The following is a 17,841-nucleotide window of genomic DNA, read 5'->3' as shown; positions in this document are numbered from 1 at the left end:
GGAGAACTTGCTATTTCATTTATTAGCAACACGCTCCTTGCATGGGAAGGATCTTCTGCTAGTGGGAGTGTGCTCCCTTGCAGTGGCCAGCAAGGGTCAGACACTTAGCCAAGTATTGTGTCCAGTTCTGGGTACACAATGGAAGTGGGATTTGTAAAACCTGTGAAGATTCACAGGGGAGCACAAAATGATTCAGGACAACAAGACTTATGTGGAAAGCTAAACAGAAGAGGGATTACTTGGCTTGAATAAACATCTTAAACATGCATAAGACACTTACATAGAAAATGAGGATGGTGACCATCAATTTTCAGTATTTTAAAAATAAAAATACATAGGCTTAAATTGTCTCAGGGACCTTGTTTCTGGCATATTTTCTTTCTTTCCTAGCCCCATCTCTAGTATCTCATTCTTTCCAGCATATAAATGTGTTTAAGTCTCTTCTATTACAAAAATAATAGAATTCCTCACTTGACCTCGTTCTCTGAATCCACAGCCATGCATCTTGAAAATGTAGGCTGCACCGGTTTTCATTTCCCCATCTCCTATTCTAATATCTACATCTACAGCAGAGTATTTATTCGAAACATCCCACTGAAACTGCTCTGCTTGGACCACCAATAACCTCTTAGTTGCTTAATCCCATGAGTTCCTTTTCCTTTAACTTTTTATTTTTTAAAACTTACAAAATTATTTAAACTTACAGAAAAACTGCAAGAATAGCACAGAGGGCTCCCAAATATCCTTACAGAGATCCACCAATTTTTAACATTTTGCCACATTTCACCATCCCCTTTGTCTCTCTCTATATAGATATACAAATTTACATATATATCATTACGTTACTATTGTTTGTATTATTGCTATTTAGTTTCTTCTAAATAATTTGCAACTTGTATATATGAGTTGCATGTATCATTCCCTTCTCATGACACCTTTTTACTTGTCTTCTCTGCAGAGTTTGATCTTGCCCACCGATTTCTCTTTCTTTAAAGTTTCCTGTCTCCAGTTCCATGAGAATATTCCATCCTGGTCGATTTTCTACCTCTCTGGTAACCTTTTTGTAGTTTCTCACCTTCTGCTCTCTTCCTCTGCTTCTGCTCACCCTTAAATCCTGCCATTCTCTACAGGGCCCTGTCCTCTCTTCTCCCACTACCTACAATTCTTGGGGCATCTCAGCAATTCTGACAGTTTGAATCCACTAGAGAACTCTAATAATGCAAATGTATATACTAACTCAGATGTTTCTCCTGTGTTCTGTGCCTATACCAGTTCTGTGTTCAGCTCCTCCCTACAGGCCACGCCAGACTCAACATTAGGTCTGCCTCTATCCTCATACCCTTCCCTCTTTCACCCCAGCACCAGAACCCTCCTTTTTCACCCGAGTGATATTGGTACCACTAATCAGACACTTAGAAACTTAGATTTTGCATTCAGGTCTGGCCCTCAGCCTAGGCTCGGATAAACTCTAAATCCTTTTTTTTTTTTTTTTTTTTTTTTAATGTTTGGAATTTCTTCTGTTGACATCTATTTGGTCCTGTGAGCAGGATTCCAAAGAAAACCACCCAGGATCATTTTGTGGACCCACGCCTGGTGCTAGATACCAGCGAGGGCCCTTTAGCCCTACTGGTTCCCCACTTCATATTGGGCAAACTTGGCTGAGTTCTCTTCTGGAATCTGGGACCTTTCTGCTTTTGGTTGCAGGTACTGACTTTATTTGAGCTGTTCTAAGACAATCCTCGAGGTGGCACTAAAAGATAAGGGTTGGCTGAATTCACATTAACCCAGGTAAAAGATGAAGGGGTGTCCGTTTTTATGTTTCCTGTCTTTCAATTGGGATTGCTCTCTGAGAGTCTGAACAAAAAATCTTTGCTAGTTAAAAGGAAGACTGAACTCGTTCAGCAACAAAGAAAAGACACACCTATCCTACCAACCCAAATTTTGAGAGTTCTTAGGTGACTAAAGAATCATTGTGGGGGTGCCTGGTAAATCTCAAGGCAGGAAGCAGTTCTATAGGGAATTCCAATATACTGTAATTAATTGACTTGTTTGGGAACATGTACATAAGGACTGGTCATCCAGTGCTCTGCATCTTCATGGTTATATTAGACAGCCAGAGAGAGAGAGAGAGAGAGAGAGAGAGAGAGAGAGAGAGAGAGAGAGAGAGAGAAACCAAGGCACATAAGAGGGTTCGAGCTACTTAGGAGGTAAAAACCCCGAGGAAGTCATTCCACAAGCAGCACACCGCAACCCACAACATAATATCTCTAGAAGCTTGTTCAGATTCTATAGATTTCAAAAGGAAACTAAATTCAAAATGGGAAATTGTGTCTCAAGGTTGACAAGCCCCAAGATTAACAGCTACCTGTTACTACTCCTAGAGGATTTGTGTACAAGTCATATAGAGCTTTCGCTTGTAAGTATTTACAGAAATGGGAAGATTTAACTAAAAATGATCTTAGCTTAATATGGTCAAAATGAGGAAATTTTGATACATGTAAATTGATTTTTATGCACACAATTGGAAAAAGCCAGCTCTAAATTACACAAAATGAATGAGAAGCTTACTTTGATTGGAAATTAGAAGCCTCAAGAGGAGGGACAGATAAACTCTCTTCCCTTCAGGAAGTTAATAAGAAAATTTTAGAGACTGTCTCTGAATTAAAAAGGGCTTCCAAAGTGACTCACAGCGAACCCACTCCTCCCACTTCTCCAACTACTCCACTATATCCTTTACTCTCAGAGCTCCCCTGTGTGGATTTCCCTTCCCTTCCTCCACCCCCTCCTGTTTCCTCTTTTCTTTCTCTGCTGCCTCTACCTCCACCAACTGCAAAAGAAATTAAAAATAGCCAAACCAACTAGAAAGACCAGAAATTCTGGTGGTTCCCTTTAGAGAAAAGCCAGTCTCGGGAAGGGGAGAACCAGCAATAATTTATAATCCTTTGATTAGAACAGAATTAAGGACTTTAAAGGTTTTCCTGATTCCCTCCAAGCCCCCATTGGATTTGCTAAGGAATTCAATCTAACTATCAGGACACATGATTCTGGTTTTTCAGACCTGTTTCAACTGATATACCTATTGGTTTCTTAGAGTAAGGCAACAGAATAGTTAAATAAAGTTTGCTAGTAAAAACCTATAGAAGAGTTTTTTAAGACAAAGAGAAATAGACTTGGATAAATGCAGGGAATTAGGTTATCAGTTTGACCAAAGCCATTCCTGAGATTTTTCCTCTCAAAATAGACTGGACTAAAAATCCAGCACTGTAGGTGAAGACCTTGATTTCTTTGAATGCTTTAAGAAAACTTTCAAACAACATTCAGGACTATCTCTAGACAATTTTAATAATCACCAAATTTTGCCATTTTTGGAGGGATTAGATGAAGAGCTTATAATTCTGATTGAACAGCATCATAAATTAAACTGGCCTATAATGCATACTAATAAGCTAGCAATTCTGGTTGATCAGTGATCTAAAACTATCCAAAAGAAAGAAAAGGATAAAGCTACTAAAGCCATGATTTTACAGTTCCAACAATTAAGTAATCAGGTCAGACCTTCCCGAAGGCCTTTTCTACAAGGGAACAGGAGAGCCTGTTATCACTGTAACAAGCCAGGTCATCTTAAGAAAGACTGCAGAAAACTGAAAGGGCATTTAGAAAAGGAAAAGAAACAGAAGCAAGCATAAGGCTGCTCCAAGGATTACAAGAGGGTATTTCCCTTTCTGCTCCTCAGTACTTTAGTAGAAACTGAAACTATTATAAACTACTAAAGGCCCTTATAGATACCAGAGCTACTTTACCTGTTCTCAACCCTACTCAATTAAATTGCCCTCTCCCTCAGAGTAGATCTTCTATACAAATGGTAGGAATAGCTAACCAAGCAATGTATTTTCAATTTAGAACTTGTTCCCTTCCAGCTAGGGCATGTTCTGGGCCAACATATATTTTTACTAGTCAAGTTTGCCCCAATTCACCTGATAAGACAAGACTTTTTTTGGAACTCATGATACCAATTATCCTTTTCTTAAAAAGGAAAAATGTACTTAGGAGTAAATGAATCAGGTGTTGAAACAATTGAGGAAATAAAGATTTTAAAGAAACCTCAACAAGAGGAAACTAATCTTGAAACTGAATGTTTACTACAGGCTGTTCCTTTGGAGCTCTGGGCTCTTTCCAGTATGAATTTGGGAAGATTAAGTTAGGTTCTCCTATCAAAATAACTATTGAGAATACTTTGCCTCTACCTAATATCCATCAATATCTTTTAAGACCCAATGCACCACCCATAATTAAGTTCATTATACAAGATTACTTAAATATAAAGTTTATAATTCAACACACAAGTCCCTGTAATACTCCTTCCAGTAAAGAAAGGCAATGGGAAAGGATGGGGATTTGTACAAGATCTCAGAGCTACAAAAAAATTGTTATTCCTAGACATCCCATGGTCCCAAATACACATACTCTATTATTTGCCATTCCTGTGGATTGTCAATATTTTTTAACAATAGATTTATGTAATGCCTCTTTCAGCATTTCTGTAGGAAAGGACAATAGATGTCTTTTGGCCTTCACCTGGAAAGATTGCCAATTTACTTGGACTGTAATGCCCCAGGGATATACAGAGTCCAACATATATTTCTCTCAGATACTAAAGGCTGATTTAAATGATGTTGAATTTCCCAGAGATTCCACTCTGATCTAATGTGTGGATGATTTACTTTTATGTTCCAGGATGTTATTAAACTTCCAAAAAGGACATTAATTTATCTATTACAACAGCTAGCCATAAAGGGACATAAGGTCTCAAGAGATAAGCTTCAATCCTGCTTACCCCAGATAAAATACTGGGACATCTTATATCTAAAGATGGACTACTACTTGACACTGAAAGACTCAGAGGAATTCTAGCCTTTCCTCTTCCGAAAACGAAGAAGCAGCTTAAGAAATTTCTAGGGCTGATTGGATAGGGCAACCGGGTCCCAAAGTTTTTATTAATAACTCAACCTCTATGTTATTAAAATCAGATCAGCCTAATCCAATCCAATAGACCCCCTGGTGGGAAATAAACTATGAAAGCTCTAAAGAAAGAATGATCTAAAACTCTCACTTTGGAACACTAAATATAAACTTTCTTTTTATACATGAAAATAAAAGAATTGATTTAAGAGTTTTAACTCAGTAACATGGAGATTGTCATAGACATATAGGGTATTATAGCCAAAAATTGGACTCAGTAGCAAAAGAGCTCCCTTCTTGTATGAGAGTCATCTTCCTATAGCCATGTTATGTAAACAAATATAGGAAACTGTTATAGGCTTTCCTTTAACTATTTATGTTCCTCATTCTGTTTAATCTTTGCTGAACTCTTGTCAGCCAACTGGCTTCTTATGAAGTACTGCTTTCTGCATCCAATAATAATTTAGCTCAATGTAACAATCTTAACCCAGCAACTTTATTACCATCTTTACAGAATAAAGAGATCTACAATTGCAGTTTACTTGCTGACCACCTTCTTGCTCTTAGGACTGATTTACAGGGAACTCCTACTGATAATGCTGACTTAATTTGGTGTACAGATGAATCTTATCTAAAAGATGGACAGGGCCATTACCAAGCTGGATATGCAGTAATGTCTCTGGTGGATATAATGGAAAGTTCTTATTTACCTGAAATAAGATCTGCCCCCAAAGCTGAGTTAATTGCTTTAATTCAAACTTGTCAATTGGCCAAAGATTAAATAGCACACACACGCACGCACACACACACACACACTTATTTCTGCCTCGCCTTTTAAAAACATTAAATTTATTGGAGGTGACATTAATAGCATTATATAAGTTTCAAGTGTACGATTCTATAATACATCATCTGTATACTGCATTGTTTGCTCACCACTCAAAGTCTAGTCTCCCTCTATCACCATATATTTGACCCCTTTTATCCTCTTCATTTCCCCCCACTCTCTTTCCCTCTTCTAATCTTCATACTGTTGTCTGTGTCTATGAGTTTGTTTTGTTCATTTGCTACTTTTTGTTTTATATCTCACATATGAGAGAAATCATAAAATTCTTGTCCTTTTCTGTCTGATTTATTTCACTTAAAATAGCCAATATTTATACTAATAGTTGCTATGCCTTTTGTGTAGCTCATGACTTTGGAATGTTATGGAAACAATGAGGCTTCTTAACTTTCTAAGATTAGCTTATAAAGAATGGAAAATAGATAGTAGAATTATTAGATGCTATAGAGCAACCAAGACAATGGTGATTATAAAAATTCCAGGACATTCTAAAGCTGCCATCATGGAAGCAAAAGAGAATCACTTAGTTGATGCTGCAGCTAAACAGGCAGCACTAAACAATCAAATTGTCCAGACCCAGGAATGTTCCTTGTTTCCATTAAAACCAATAAAAGACTCTCTTTTGCAGTTCCAAAGAATTGCTACAGAAGAAGAAAAGAAAATATGGCAACAAAAAGGGGGAACATTTGACCCAGACAAATAAATACGGTTTAGACCCAATAAGAAGCCAATATTACCTATAGGGGCTCAAGTGCTTATACTTTGACATGTATATGAATTAACATGAGAAAATGATTTCATGGAATAAACAATATTGTTGGAAACCTCCTACTGTAGCTTATAAACTATATAACAGATGTTCTATTTGTCTAAAATATAACCCTGGAAAACCACTCCACAGGTCACAGAGACATTTCCTGTGCAGGAAAGAAACAGCCTTAATGAGAGGCAAATTATTATTGGAAAAAATAATTTCCGATTGAGGAATTCCCACTGAATTACCTAGTAACCTAGGGACTCATTTCACTGGGAAAATAATATGATCTATTTATATTCGGCCTATTTTGCAACATTTTCATTGTGCTTATTACCCCCAGTCCTCTGGATTTGTGTAACACACCAAAGGTTCAATCAAAACCCAACTAGTTAAATTCTTAGAAGCTTTTACTCTCCCTTGGCCAAGAGCTTTCCTTATACTGTTTCTCTGTCTAAGATCTATCCCTTCTGGTAAACACAGCCTTTCTCCTTATGAAGCAGTTACTGGTCACTTTATTCATTTAGATGAAGGGGCATGTGAATCAGCCATACTAAAAGGAGACATTCTACATTATTGTTAAGGACCCATTAACCAACTTAAAGAAAATGATAAATTAATAACTGATATATTTCACATCACGCCAAATTAGTAGTTAGTAGGCTTTCACATTCTGCAAATGAGGGTTCGTTGAGGCTCTGGAAATCATGTTTAGGGGTCATATTCCCCTCATCTAGGGACTCTATGCAACTGCCAATTCCAAAAGGAAACAGACTTGGGAGCAGCACAGATTTGGACAATATTTTGCAACTGTGATTTTTTCCCCCTGCATTTTCCTTATGCCTTTCTTCTCTATAGGGTTATGATTCCGAATGGTTAGAGAGTGATAAAATTATTTTCCTCTAGGAGAAAGAACCTTTAGGAAAATGGGTAGGGTTGGTTGGCTGAGCAAGCATTGGCCCATTTGGGCAGAAACTGATCTTAGCCATAGGAGGGTGGGTAACTATTCTCAGGCATAAGAATAAACCCTTAAGTGACAAGAAGTCAGTCATGAACATTACTTATATTCAGCAGCAACCCTTGAAACACATTTAAAATTCAATCCAGCAGGTAACCTTTAGCTGTTGGGCTCTTTGGTGCCATTTGTCTTCAAGATCGATGACAGCATTTTCAACCTCTTCGGCATTCTGAATAGATGTCTTGTCAGTTACTCTGACTAGATAGGAGATCTAAGAGGGTAAAACATATAGCATGTTAATTGGATTCAGTTTAGTCTTAGAGCCATGGGGCTCAAATCTGTGTACTCTAGAAAGAAGTCCTGTAGGTCTGGGTTTTATTTTCAGTTCATTTCAAAGATTCATCTTAGTACTCAGGGACCTGGATTGTTCCCAAGGAAAATGTGAATAAACAATGTTTTCTCTTGCAGGCACAATGTGAGAATCGGTGCTTTGAAGTCAAACTACTAATAACTTTAAATGCTCAATACAAACTCAGGGGCCCTACTTTTAAACAGTTATTGAAACCATATGCTACAACTAATGTTTGAGTATGTCAAATGAAATAATACACTCCAAGATGATGATAACAATAACAGTAGAAATAACAGTATGAATATTCATAGTATGCCAGTAGCTGTCCTAAGTACTTGGCATATATCAGTTAATCTTCACAATAACCTTATCAAGTATGCACTATTATTATCCCCTTTTGGAAATAAGAAAACTGAGGGACAGAGAGATAAGTAAGTTGCTCAGAATCAACAGCTAGTAAGTAAAGGAGCCAGACTGTCTAACTCCAGAGCCTGCACATTTAGCAGTTTTGCTAAACGAACTCACTTATTAGAAATATTATCTTTGACTTACAGAATTTGTAGTTTGGCACTCAGTTAATTTGAAATGATGTAGGTCAGTGATTCTTAACTTTAGTAAGATATTAGAATACCCTAGGAAGCTTTTTAAAAATGTCAATGCTGTAGTCCCATCCAAGACCAATTAAATCAGAAGCTCTGAGTGTAGCCCCATATATAAATATAATTTAACCCCCCTCCCCCAAGGTGGGTATAATCTGCAGCAAGGTTTGAGAACTGTTGATAAGGGCAGCTACATAAGATTTAGGTCCCCAAATTCTTCGTGAGACTTAGGTCCCCAAATTATGAAGGCCTTTTATTGCCTCCATTAGCTACCTGTTTTTAAGAAATTAGATTGTCTCTGCACTCTATCCATCAGGTAGCATTTCAGAAAGCAAAGTTAAAGTTATACAATCTTAATATTGGAAAAGATTCTGGAGGTAACCAGTACAACCTCTGGTAATTCTGTACCATCCCTGGTAGATGTTCATCCACTTACTGGTTAAACACATGCCCCGTCTCCTGATGGGAGTTACCTGTTTGTTAGTATTAATATAGGTTTAAAGATTGAGAAGGAGAAAAGAATAAGGTGGCTTGTGAATATTCCCTTTTTGCAGGAGACCTGGTCTTTTCAACTATCCCATAGAGTAAAATGTTAGATTTCTTAATCTCTATCTCATGGATAATGAATATATAATTCTATCATGAAGCAACCTAAATGCTATAAATCTCTTCCTTTTAAAAGTAGAAATATTTTTTCTTGTAATTTCTCCCCCTCTGTCCTCTAAAATAACATACAATAAGTCAATCTCTTTTAGAAAACAGCCCTAAATTCTGAGAAGCTGACTGCAATGTCCTTCCTGAGTCTGCTCTTATTTAGAGGACCTATTTTGGAGAGTCCCTTGCCATTCTTCCCAGGACAGGTTATTTAGGTTGAGCTCCTTTGACTGCTCTGCTTTATCACCTGTAAATACTGGTTTCCCTTTTCTAAGTCAATGTGATTAATTTTAAAATTTAGAATCAGGATTTTATACTTGATTTGTTAAATTTCTCTGGTGGGTTGTGTAGTGTGAGAAGCAGAAAAATGTAAAACTTGAAAGAACATGGGATTTAGAATTTGTCATATCTATGTCCAGTTTTTCCTTATGTTGCTTCTTTTTACTTCATGTTATACAGATGAATATTTAATATGGGAAGAGGCAAACATATTTATTAAATATTAGGTAACAAGTAAGCATTTGACAATGAAGATAACCTTATTCCTCACCATTCAATGTGGCTTCTCTGGCACAAGAAAGACAATATTTTGTTTCCTTTATTTTGGGTGTAGTCTTATCTCTAACTGAATGCCTACTTATCACAATTACTGTATATACATACATATATGTGTGTATATGGATGTGTTTGTGTATATATATGTACATGTATATATGTGTATATGTGTGAGTGTGTGTATATATATGTATATATGGCAATAGATAATGTGGAAGTTTAAACACTTAAAGATTGATGTGAAAACAGAAAAAAATAAAAATAAATTTTTTCCATGCTTGAATTTTCACTGCTAATACAAGGTACAAAATGTACAATTTGATGATGGAGTTTTTCTAATTACAAATGGAAGTAATCAACAAGTTTTGAATCATTACCTACTCTGCAAATGAAACTTTACACCACCATGAAACAGTTGAACTTGTGCTGAAATGCTGCTCATGGTCAGGAACCATTTTTCATGTTTCTATTTCTCAATCCCTCTCACAGAACTGGTTCAAGAAACATTAGACAAAAATAAGAAGTATTATGATTTACAACTTTTGTCATCGTCACTATAAAGTTTTCAATTCCTTATTGCCACAATGTTAAGAAGAAATAGCTTAATTTAAAGAAATAATCAGCTCTGTCTTGGAGAAGAAATGAAGGCTAAGAGAGTAAAAAAAAATTCTAAATAGGCTGCCTACACAGGCAAGTAAATAATCCTTTCTCAAACCTCAAATAGGTGATGTCTTGGATGAACTATCACCTGGAGCCTGGGAGAAAGTGATGTTGGGCTTATTCCTCCATCTGCCACTGGGTGGTTTTATTCCCAGGGTATTGTAAAGGGGACTTGGTTTAGTTGACTCAGTTTTTCCCTGGTGATATTGTTTGATTGACAATGATGGGATATCTTATACCGCTTTGGTAAAAAGTTTACGAATTAAAAATACATTGTCAGAAAAAATGGTGTAGATGATAGGGCTTTGTTCTCTCTTGCAACCAAATCAAAGTTGTGACAGAAACACAGAGGAAACAGCAAGCAAAGCTACTGGTGATCCAGATAAATAGAAACACTACAACTAGGGAGAAAAATAATTATCAATCTGCATTGGTGGAAGGTAGGAGGGAGTGAAGATGCAACGCTGCCCAGTCTGAGGGGCTGAGTGGGACAGAGACTACAGCAGTGGCAGCCAGCAGCTGCAGGTAGATGCCTCTTAAAGGGGCTGTGTTCATGACCAGATTTAAGCAGTGATGGACCTGCTTGCTCTGAGCACCCGCTTGAGTTGGCTCCATGGGGGGCACCTGGGACTTACAGGGGGACACTGAGTTGTTGGAGGTGAGGCTCTTTCCTGGGCAGAGGTGCTGGCAGTAACCATTGTTCCTCTGTTGAGCCCACCCCCATCCCAGTGTGCAGACTCAGCACTACTATAGCTGAGATGTCATCAAACTGGATAACAATGGTGGCTCTGCACAGAGGATTCACTGAAACTTCACCTCCCCCAATTCATAGCCCCACCCAAGCCACATCCAGGTGTGTACTCAGGAATCTGGTGCTCCTTGCTGAGCAGTGCCAAGATTCACACAGGTGACAGCTGGCCTCGGCTTTTATTGTGGTCTCTTGAGGTAACTATAGGCACAGCATCTGTGATTGCTTCCTGAATCTTAACAGGATGCCCTGGAGGGACATAGGCTGGGCTGAACTTGGCCTGCAGCTGAACCCCTCTCAGGACTGTGCCACTGGACACCTACCACACAAAGCCTCACGAATAAGACCGAGAGACTTAAGAGCTTTGCTTAGTACATAGAGACAGACACAGAACGGCAGCCAAAATAGGAAGATAAAGAAGCAGAAACCATATGACAGAACAGAACAGAGATCCAAGAATAATAGAATCAAGCAATCTAACACATGCAGAGTTCAAAATACTAGTTATAAAGATGCTCAATGAACTTAGGGGAAGTGTAGATAAATTCAGTGAGAACTTTAGCAATGAGATAAAAAAACATGAAAACGGAAATGGAAATTATAAAAGGGAACCAGTCAGAAATGAAGAACTCATCGTCTGAGACGAAGAGTATATTAGAGGGAATAAACAGAGTGGATAAAGAAGAGGATCGAGCCACCAATACAGAGGATGGAGAAGCCAAGGACACTCAATCAGAATGGCAAGAAAAAGGAAGCCAAGACTAGAGGATAATTTCAGGAGCTTATGGGACACAATTAAATATAAAAATATCCACGTCATTGGAGTACCTGAAGAAAACAAGACCTTGAAGAGCTATTTGAAGAAATAATGATGGAAAACTTCCCTAACCTGGTGAAGGAAATAGACATACAACCCTAGGAAGCTCAGAAAGTCCCCAAAAAGATGAACCAAAAGAGGCCCACACCAAGACATATCATAATTAAAATGCCAACGGTTAAATACAAAGAGAGAATCTTAAAACCAGCAAGATAAAAGCAGTTGGTTACCTACAAAGGAGCTCCCATAAGACTGGCAGCTGATTTCTCAAAAGATCCTACGCAGGACTAAAGGGCTTGGCACAAAATATTCAACATGATGAAAACCTAGGATCTACAACCAAAAATACTTTATCCAGCAAAGCTATCATTTAAAGTTGAACGACGGATAAAGAGCTCACAGACAAAAATAAGTTAAAGGAATTCATCAACACCAAGCCATTATTCCAGGAAATGTTGGAGGGACTTCTTTAAGAAGAAAAAAATGCATCAAAACCTGAAATAGCAATAACTACATATCTATCGACATGTACCTCAAATGGAAAATAATTAAGTGCTCCAACCAAAAGATAGGGTGGCTAAATGGATACGAAAACAAGACCCCTACATATGCTGCCTATGAGAGACTCACTTCAGATTAAAAGACACACACAGACTAAAAAGAAGGAGTTGGAAAAAAGATATTGCCTTGATAGACCTAGAGGCTATTGTGCTGAATGAATTAAGTCAGATAGAGAAAGACAAATATTGCATGATCTCACATACATGTAGAATCTAAAGAACAAAATAAACAATAACAAAAATGGAAATAAACTTATAGAGACAGAATATTTTGAGGGAGCGGATTGCGGGGATGGTGAAAAAGGGCAAAGGGATTAAAAAGTAGAAATGAATAGTTACAAAATAGACATGGAGACATAAAGGGTATCATAAGGAAAATAGTTAATAACATTGTAATAAATATGTAAGGGAGAAGAAGAATAATAGATTTAATAGATCACCTTGTGAGTTATATAGATCTCTAATCACTATGCTACAACTGAAATGAATGTTATTGTATGCCAACCATACAAAGTTTTTTGAATAGTTCAGTTTTTAAAAAAATGATAAGCATCTCCTTTTTAAGAGGTAGTCTTTGTAGAAACAATGGTGGCCTTTTCATTAAAGTGCCAGCTTCTCTTTAAGAAAAAAAACAGCATCAATAGGTTATTTGATTTTTTGTGCAGCAGCATCGCTATAGATTTTCTGGGATATAATGTTCAATCTGATATGTAAGGTAATTCTATGTCGTTAAGGATTATTTGTGTTGTTTACATAAACCTCACATTCAACTGGATTAAATACACTTACAGCATGAAAAAGTACATTGTTGTTCAATATGAATTAAACTGGAAAAGGAACAACCAGTGGCGAAATGGGAAATACGAATGAAAAACACAATATATCTGCTTTAAAACAATTGTTTATAGTCAAATAGTAGTTTTTAGAATCATGTTCATGCCTAAATCACTTCTACCAAATCTTATTGAAAAACATAGTGAAAGATGTTAAATTCATTATAGAATGCCACCTTAATAGCCATTTTTCGGAACAACTTTGTTCCTAAGTTAGAATTAACCATTTCTTCCTAAATTGTATCAGATCTGTTGTCATGATAGGTGAAAAGACAGGTTTGGGATTCTCATTTTTTTGGGTTGAAAAGAAATCTTATTAGGCAAATGTTAAAGATGATATTTGTGTCTGAAAATTGGCACTTTAGCTAATTTTTGGCTTCTTAACAAACTAAAATTAAAAACATATAAGGAAAACCAAAGTTATTATTTTAAAGACATTATTGTTATGTCTCTAGGTATTGGGAATATTTGAATAGCTACTATTTGTTTTCAACACTGTTGTTATTTATTGAAGAAATTGTTAATAAAGGCATTTATAAGAAAATTTAGATATCAATGTATCTCACTTCTCTGCCTCAAATTTATCATTATTTTCTGAAGAGAAATGTGAAGAATTCAAGAAAAATAAAGGCATTATTGTATAGCGCCCAGTCTTTAAACTATTTGATCTAGCTACTATGTTCTCAACTTTGTTGCAACTTATCATAGGAAGCTTTATTATTATTACAGATATCTGTAATACAAACATTACAAATAAAAAATACATTGTCATATGCTTCCTTCCCCACAGAATGTAGGATATACAACATTTCCATCCACAAGCTGTTTTGGTGGAACTCAGTGTCTGAATCACTCTAGTGAGAGTCTCTGGGCAAGTAAAGCATACTTCTACATTATCTCTTTGAAAGTAGAATGGGACACAACCTCTGCCAGCGTTTTTTTTTTTTTTTTTTTTGTGAACCATTCTATTAATACCAATCAAATCGAGAAAATGATCAAATGAAATTGCATTTTGAGCATCATAAGCTGTGTAATGTCTATTCTGTTAAATTGGGGCCTATAATTGCTTCTCTACTGAAAAGATACAACAAAGACAGCAATCATGGCATGTCATTATCCCAGACTAGAAAACCGGCCTTTGCTGGGAGGACTTCAAAGGCTTGTGGTTCTCGAATTGCATTTGGCTGCTATTGTTGAAGCGCAGGCAATCTTGATTAGGTGTTTACACTGAGGTAAGGCGCAGAGCAGAGAGTCTGAGTGCCTGGGTCTAGAGCCATTAAAAAATTGTACATTATGTTCCTTGCTTTGAAGTGAGGGTTTGTAGGTAGGAAAGCAACTCAGATTGAGGACAGCTGAGCTAGATTGGGCTGCTACTGCTCTCTCAGAGAAACTCATCGGGTTCTTAGAAAATCAGCAGCACAAAAAAAAAAGTTGATACTTTACCAAGAGCTATATGTGAATTAGAGTATCTACATAGACACACACTGAAATGTGTTTAAGCAGCATGTTGACATAAAGTCTGACATCAATGGAGGTTTTGGTCTCTTTGTCCTTTATACTGTTTTTTATTACTGACCTTACATTTATGTGTTGTGAGGAGCCTCACATTAGTTTATTAGATTCCTTATTATTCTCATTTCTTGATGGTACTAACAACTAGCACATATCTAAATTAAAACAGGCCAAAGAGTCTGATTTTTAAAAATGTAGTATTTACTTACCATTATTTCAACATGTTATTTAATCCCTCTTTTCAAGGCGTAATCACTGGATTCAGTATGTATTTCTTTGTTAACTTGGCTAATGAGGGATCTGTAGTTTTAATTCTCTGTCCTATTTCTAATACATTTTGCTCTGTGTCAGTTTTATGCCCCATAACATCAGCACTGTTGTTGCCTGTGTATATATGTAGTCAGCAAAAGAGTCTGAGGCATGACAATACAAACTATACTGTTGTCAGGCTCTAATATGGATATTTAGCAGAGCTGTTTGAATTAGCTGGGGATATGTATTATTCTGCTATGGTGAGACAAAACACACGGAATATTTTGGCTCTGCTGTTGGCCACTTTCTCCACTCCTATAGACTATTTCATAATGTATTTGGCAGGTATGTGCTCAATAAGAATTAGATGACACTGAAACCTTTGGATATATTATTTTGTTTACATTCATTTTCCATATAAGATACTCGAGCTTTTACAAGTCCAAAACTAATTACACCAGTCACCTACTTAAAAACACTTCACTGCTTTTCTATTGCCCTTAATCTTTAAAAATTTATAAGGCCCTGAGTCCTCTACTCTTCAGTTGTGATGCTTCGATCTCTTTGTCTCATACTTTTTCGGTTCTGCTGGTGGGCCACATGAACCATTACCTCTGCATCTGTGCATAGTTCATTCTTTGTGTGTAATATCCCTTTCATCTCACTTATTCTGACCAATCTCATTCACTGTTCCAGCTTTGGCTGAAAAATATCTTCCTCCAGGAAGCATTCTCTGACACCCTAATTAGAGCGGTGGTTCCCAACCTCTTTGGCACCAGGTACTGGAGTTCTTATGAAAATCTAATGCCTGACGATCTGAGGTGGAGCTGAGGCAGTGATGCTAGCCTGGGGAGCAGCTGCAAATACAGATGAAGCTTTTCTTTGCTTGCCTGATGCCCACCTCCTGCTGTGAGGCCCTGTTCCTAACAGGCCATGGACCAGTACTGGTCGGTGGCCATGGGGTTGGGGACTCCTGTCCTGGAGATTAAAATAGATGCACCTGAGAACATGGCCTTAGTACTTCGTACTTCCCCTTTTGTAACAAGTATCACTCTGGTAATTATCTTTGTTTCCCTTCTAGACTGTAAGTCTCATAAAGGCAGGAAGAGGAAGACTCTGCAGGGCTGCCATGTTATATACCTCCAGGCATGCTACTCAAATAAGCTATGTGGTGTCTCTGAGTATGCCTGGCACATACATGCTCAATAAATATTATTGAGTGAAAAGATCAATGTGTATTGCTCACTGAACTCTCCATTTACATCAGAATACATATAATCCACTTGTTTATCTGGCTAGATTTGTGGTTTATATTAAAGCCAGGTAGCCAATTGTCAAAATAAGGTGGAGACTGGAACCTCATTTTTCATTCCATTGGCCCTTCAGCCCTTCACTTTTGCTGTTCCCTTTACCAGGAGTGCTCTTTCCTCAAATATTTGCATGGTGAGCTCTCTCAGCAACTTCGTGACTTATTTAAAATTGTAATTCCCCCCACCCCAGCACTTCTTATCTCTCTGCTCTGCTTCATTTCTTTCCTTAGCAAGGGTTGGGACTTTTGTCTGTTTTGATCAATGATGTACTCTAATGATATATCCTAAGATAATATCTGACACATAATAAGCTCTTAAAAATATATGTAAATGAATAAAGCAATTAACCATTTTCAAAAATGTGAAAGAGGTTTTTAGGAATGTCTCATGTAACCTGTTTGAAGGTTGATTAGCTAGCAAACTGAGCTCTCCATCACACAATGAAGACTAAGTATGACCTCTGGGTGGAGTATTCAAACTACTCCATTTCTAAAATCCTTCCATGATTCCAATTCATACAGAGAAAAGGCCCATATCTTAGCACAGTTGTTCTAAAACTTCAGCATGTATCAGAATCACTTGGAGGGCTTGTTAAAACACAGGTTGAAAGGCCTCATCCCAGAATTTCTGATTTAAGATGTCTGACACAGGGCCTAAGAATGTGTATTTTTCACAAGTTCCCAGGTCATGCTGCTGCTGCTTTTTGGGGACCACATTCTGAGAGTCCTTGCTTTAAAATGGCATACAAGAGCTCATGTGAAAGGCACCTGCCAATTTCTCTTGCCTAAATACCCACACTCCCATCTGCACGGTCTAGTCATATACAGCACTATCCACTTTCTCTTTAAGTAATTTACTGAATTAAGCACCACTTTCCAGTCCTCCTTTAAGATGTCCTAACTAGTGCCCACAGCTGAATGCTCATGGCTGGTCAGCTACTCACATTATGCTTTGGTACTTGTTTCTACTAGCTGAATTTTATGTTTACTAAAGAGTGTTTTACATTTGTTCCCAAATCTGTTAATTCCTATTGAAAGTATTGTAAAATTATGAAATTTATTAATTGATTAGATCATCTAGAGAAATCTGAGTGTGTACAGAGTTGTTATTTTCATGAAAACTTAAGTTAAATAATTTAGAATGACCCAATAAAAACAAATGGCAAAATAACATGTGTGTGTGTGTGGGGGGAAACTGTAAAAGATTAGTGAAAAAATAGATTGTTTCTAAAGGCTTTTTAAGTTTTCACTTTCCTTTCAAGAAATCAGAAGTACAAATCATAGATATTCTCAAACTGATGCAAGAAAGGCAATGCAACACTCCAATTGATAAGAGTATGCACTCACTGAAAAAAGGCCTTGGCTTCTCAGTAAAAGGGTGAATTCATGTGTATTATATATCCTAAGTGAAAATCAAATATTTAAGGTATATAGTTATCAATTTTCATTTATGCTTTCAACAGTTTGATTGACTA

At 37.1% G+C, this 17,841-nt stretch overlaps 1 protein-coding gene across 5 annotated transcripts in view; it reads right to left on the bottom strand.

Moving 5' to 3' along the window:
* JHY (junctional cadherin complex regulator) overlaps positions 1-17,841 on the bottom strand; it is a 66,505-nt gene that overhangs the window by 24,822 nt on the left and 23,842 nt on the right. For 4 of the 5 annotated variants that reach the window (XM_016132238.2, XM_016132236.2, XM_016132235.2 and 1 more), the window contains one exon: positions 7,673-7,786. The exons of the other annotated variant lie outside the window; for it this stretch is intronic. In XM_016132238.2, the coding sequence (XP_015987724.2) occupies positions 7,673-7,786 (114 nt within the window). The remainder of the gene's footprint in view (positions 1-7,672; positions 7,787-17,841) is intronic. 5 annotated transcript variants of the gene reach the window in all.

This window comes from Rousettus aegyptiacus, unplaced genomic scaffold, assembly GCF_014176215.1.
Source record: "Rousettus aegyptiacus isolate mRouAeg1 unplaced genomic scaffold, mRouAeg1.p scaffold_m13_p_5, whole genome shotgun sequence".
Lineage (NCBI taxonomy): Eukaryota > Metazoa > Chordata > Mammalia > Chiroptera > Pteropodidae > Rousettus > Rousettus aegyptiacus.
This window is presented reverse-complemented; position numbering and strand designations above follow the sequence as displayed.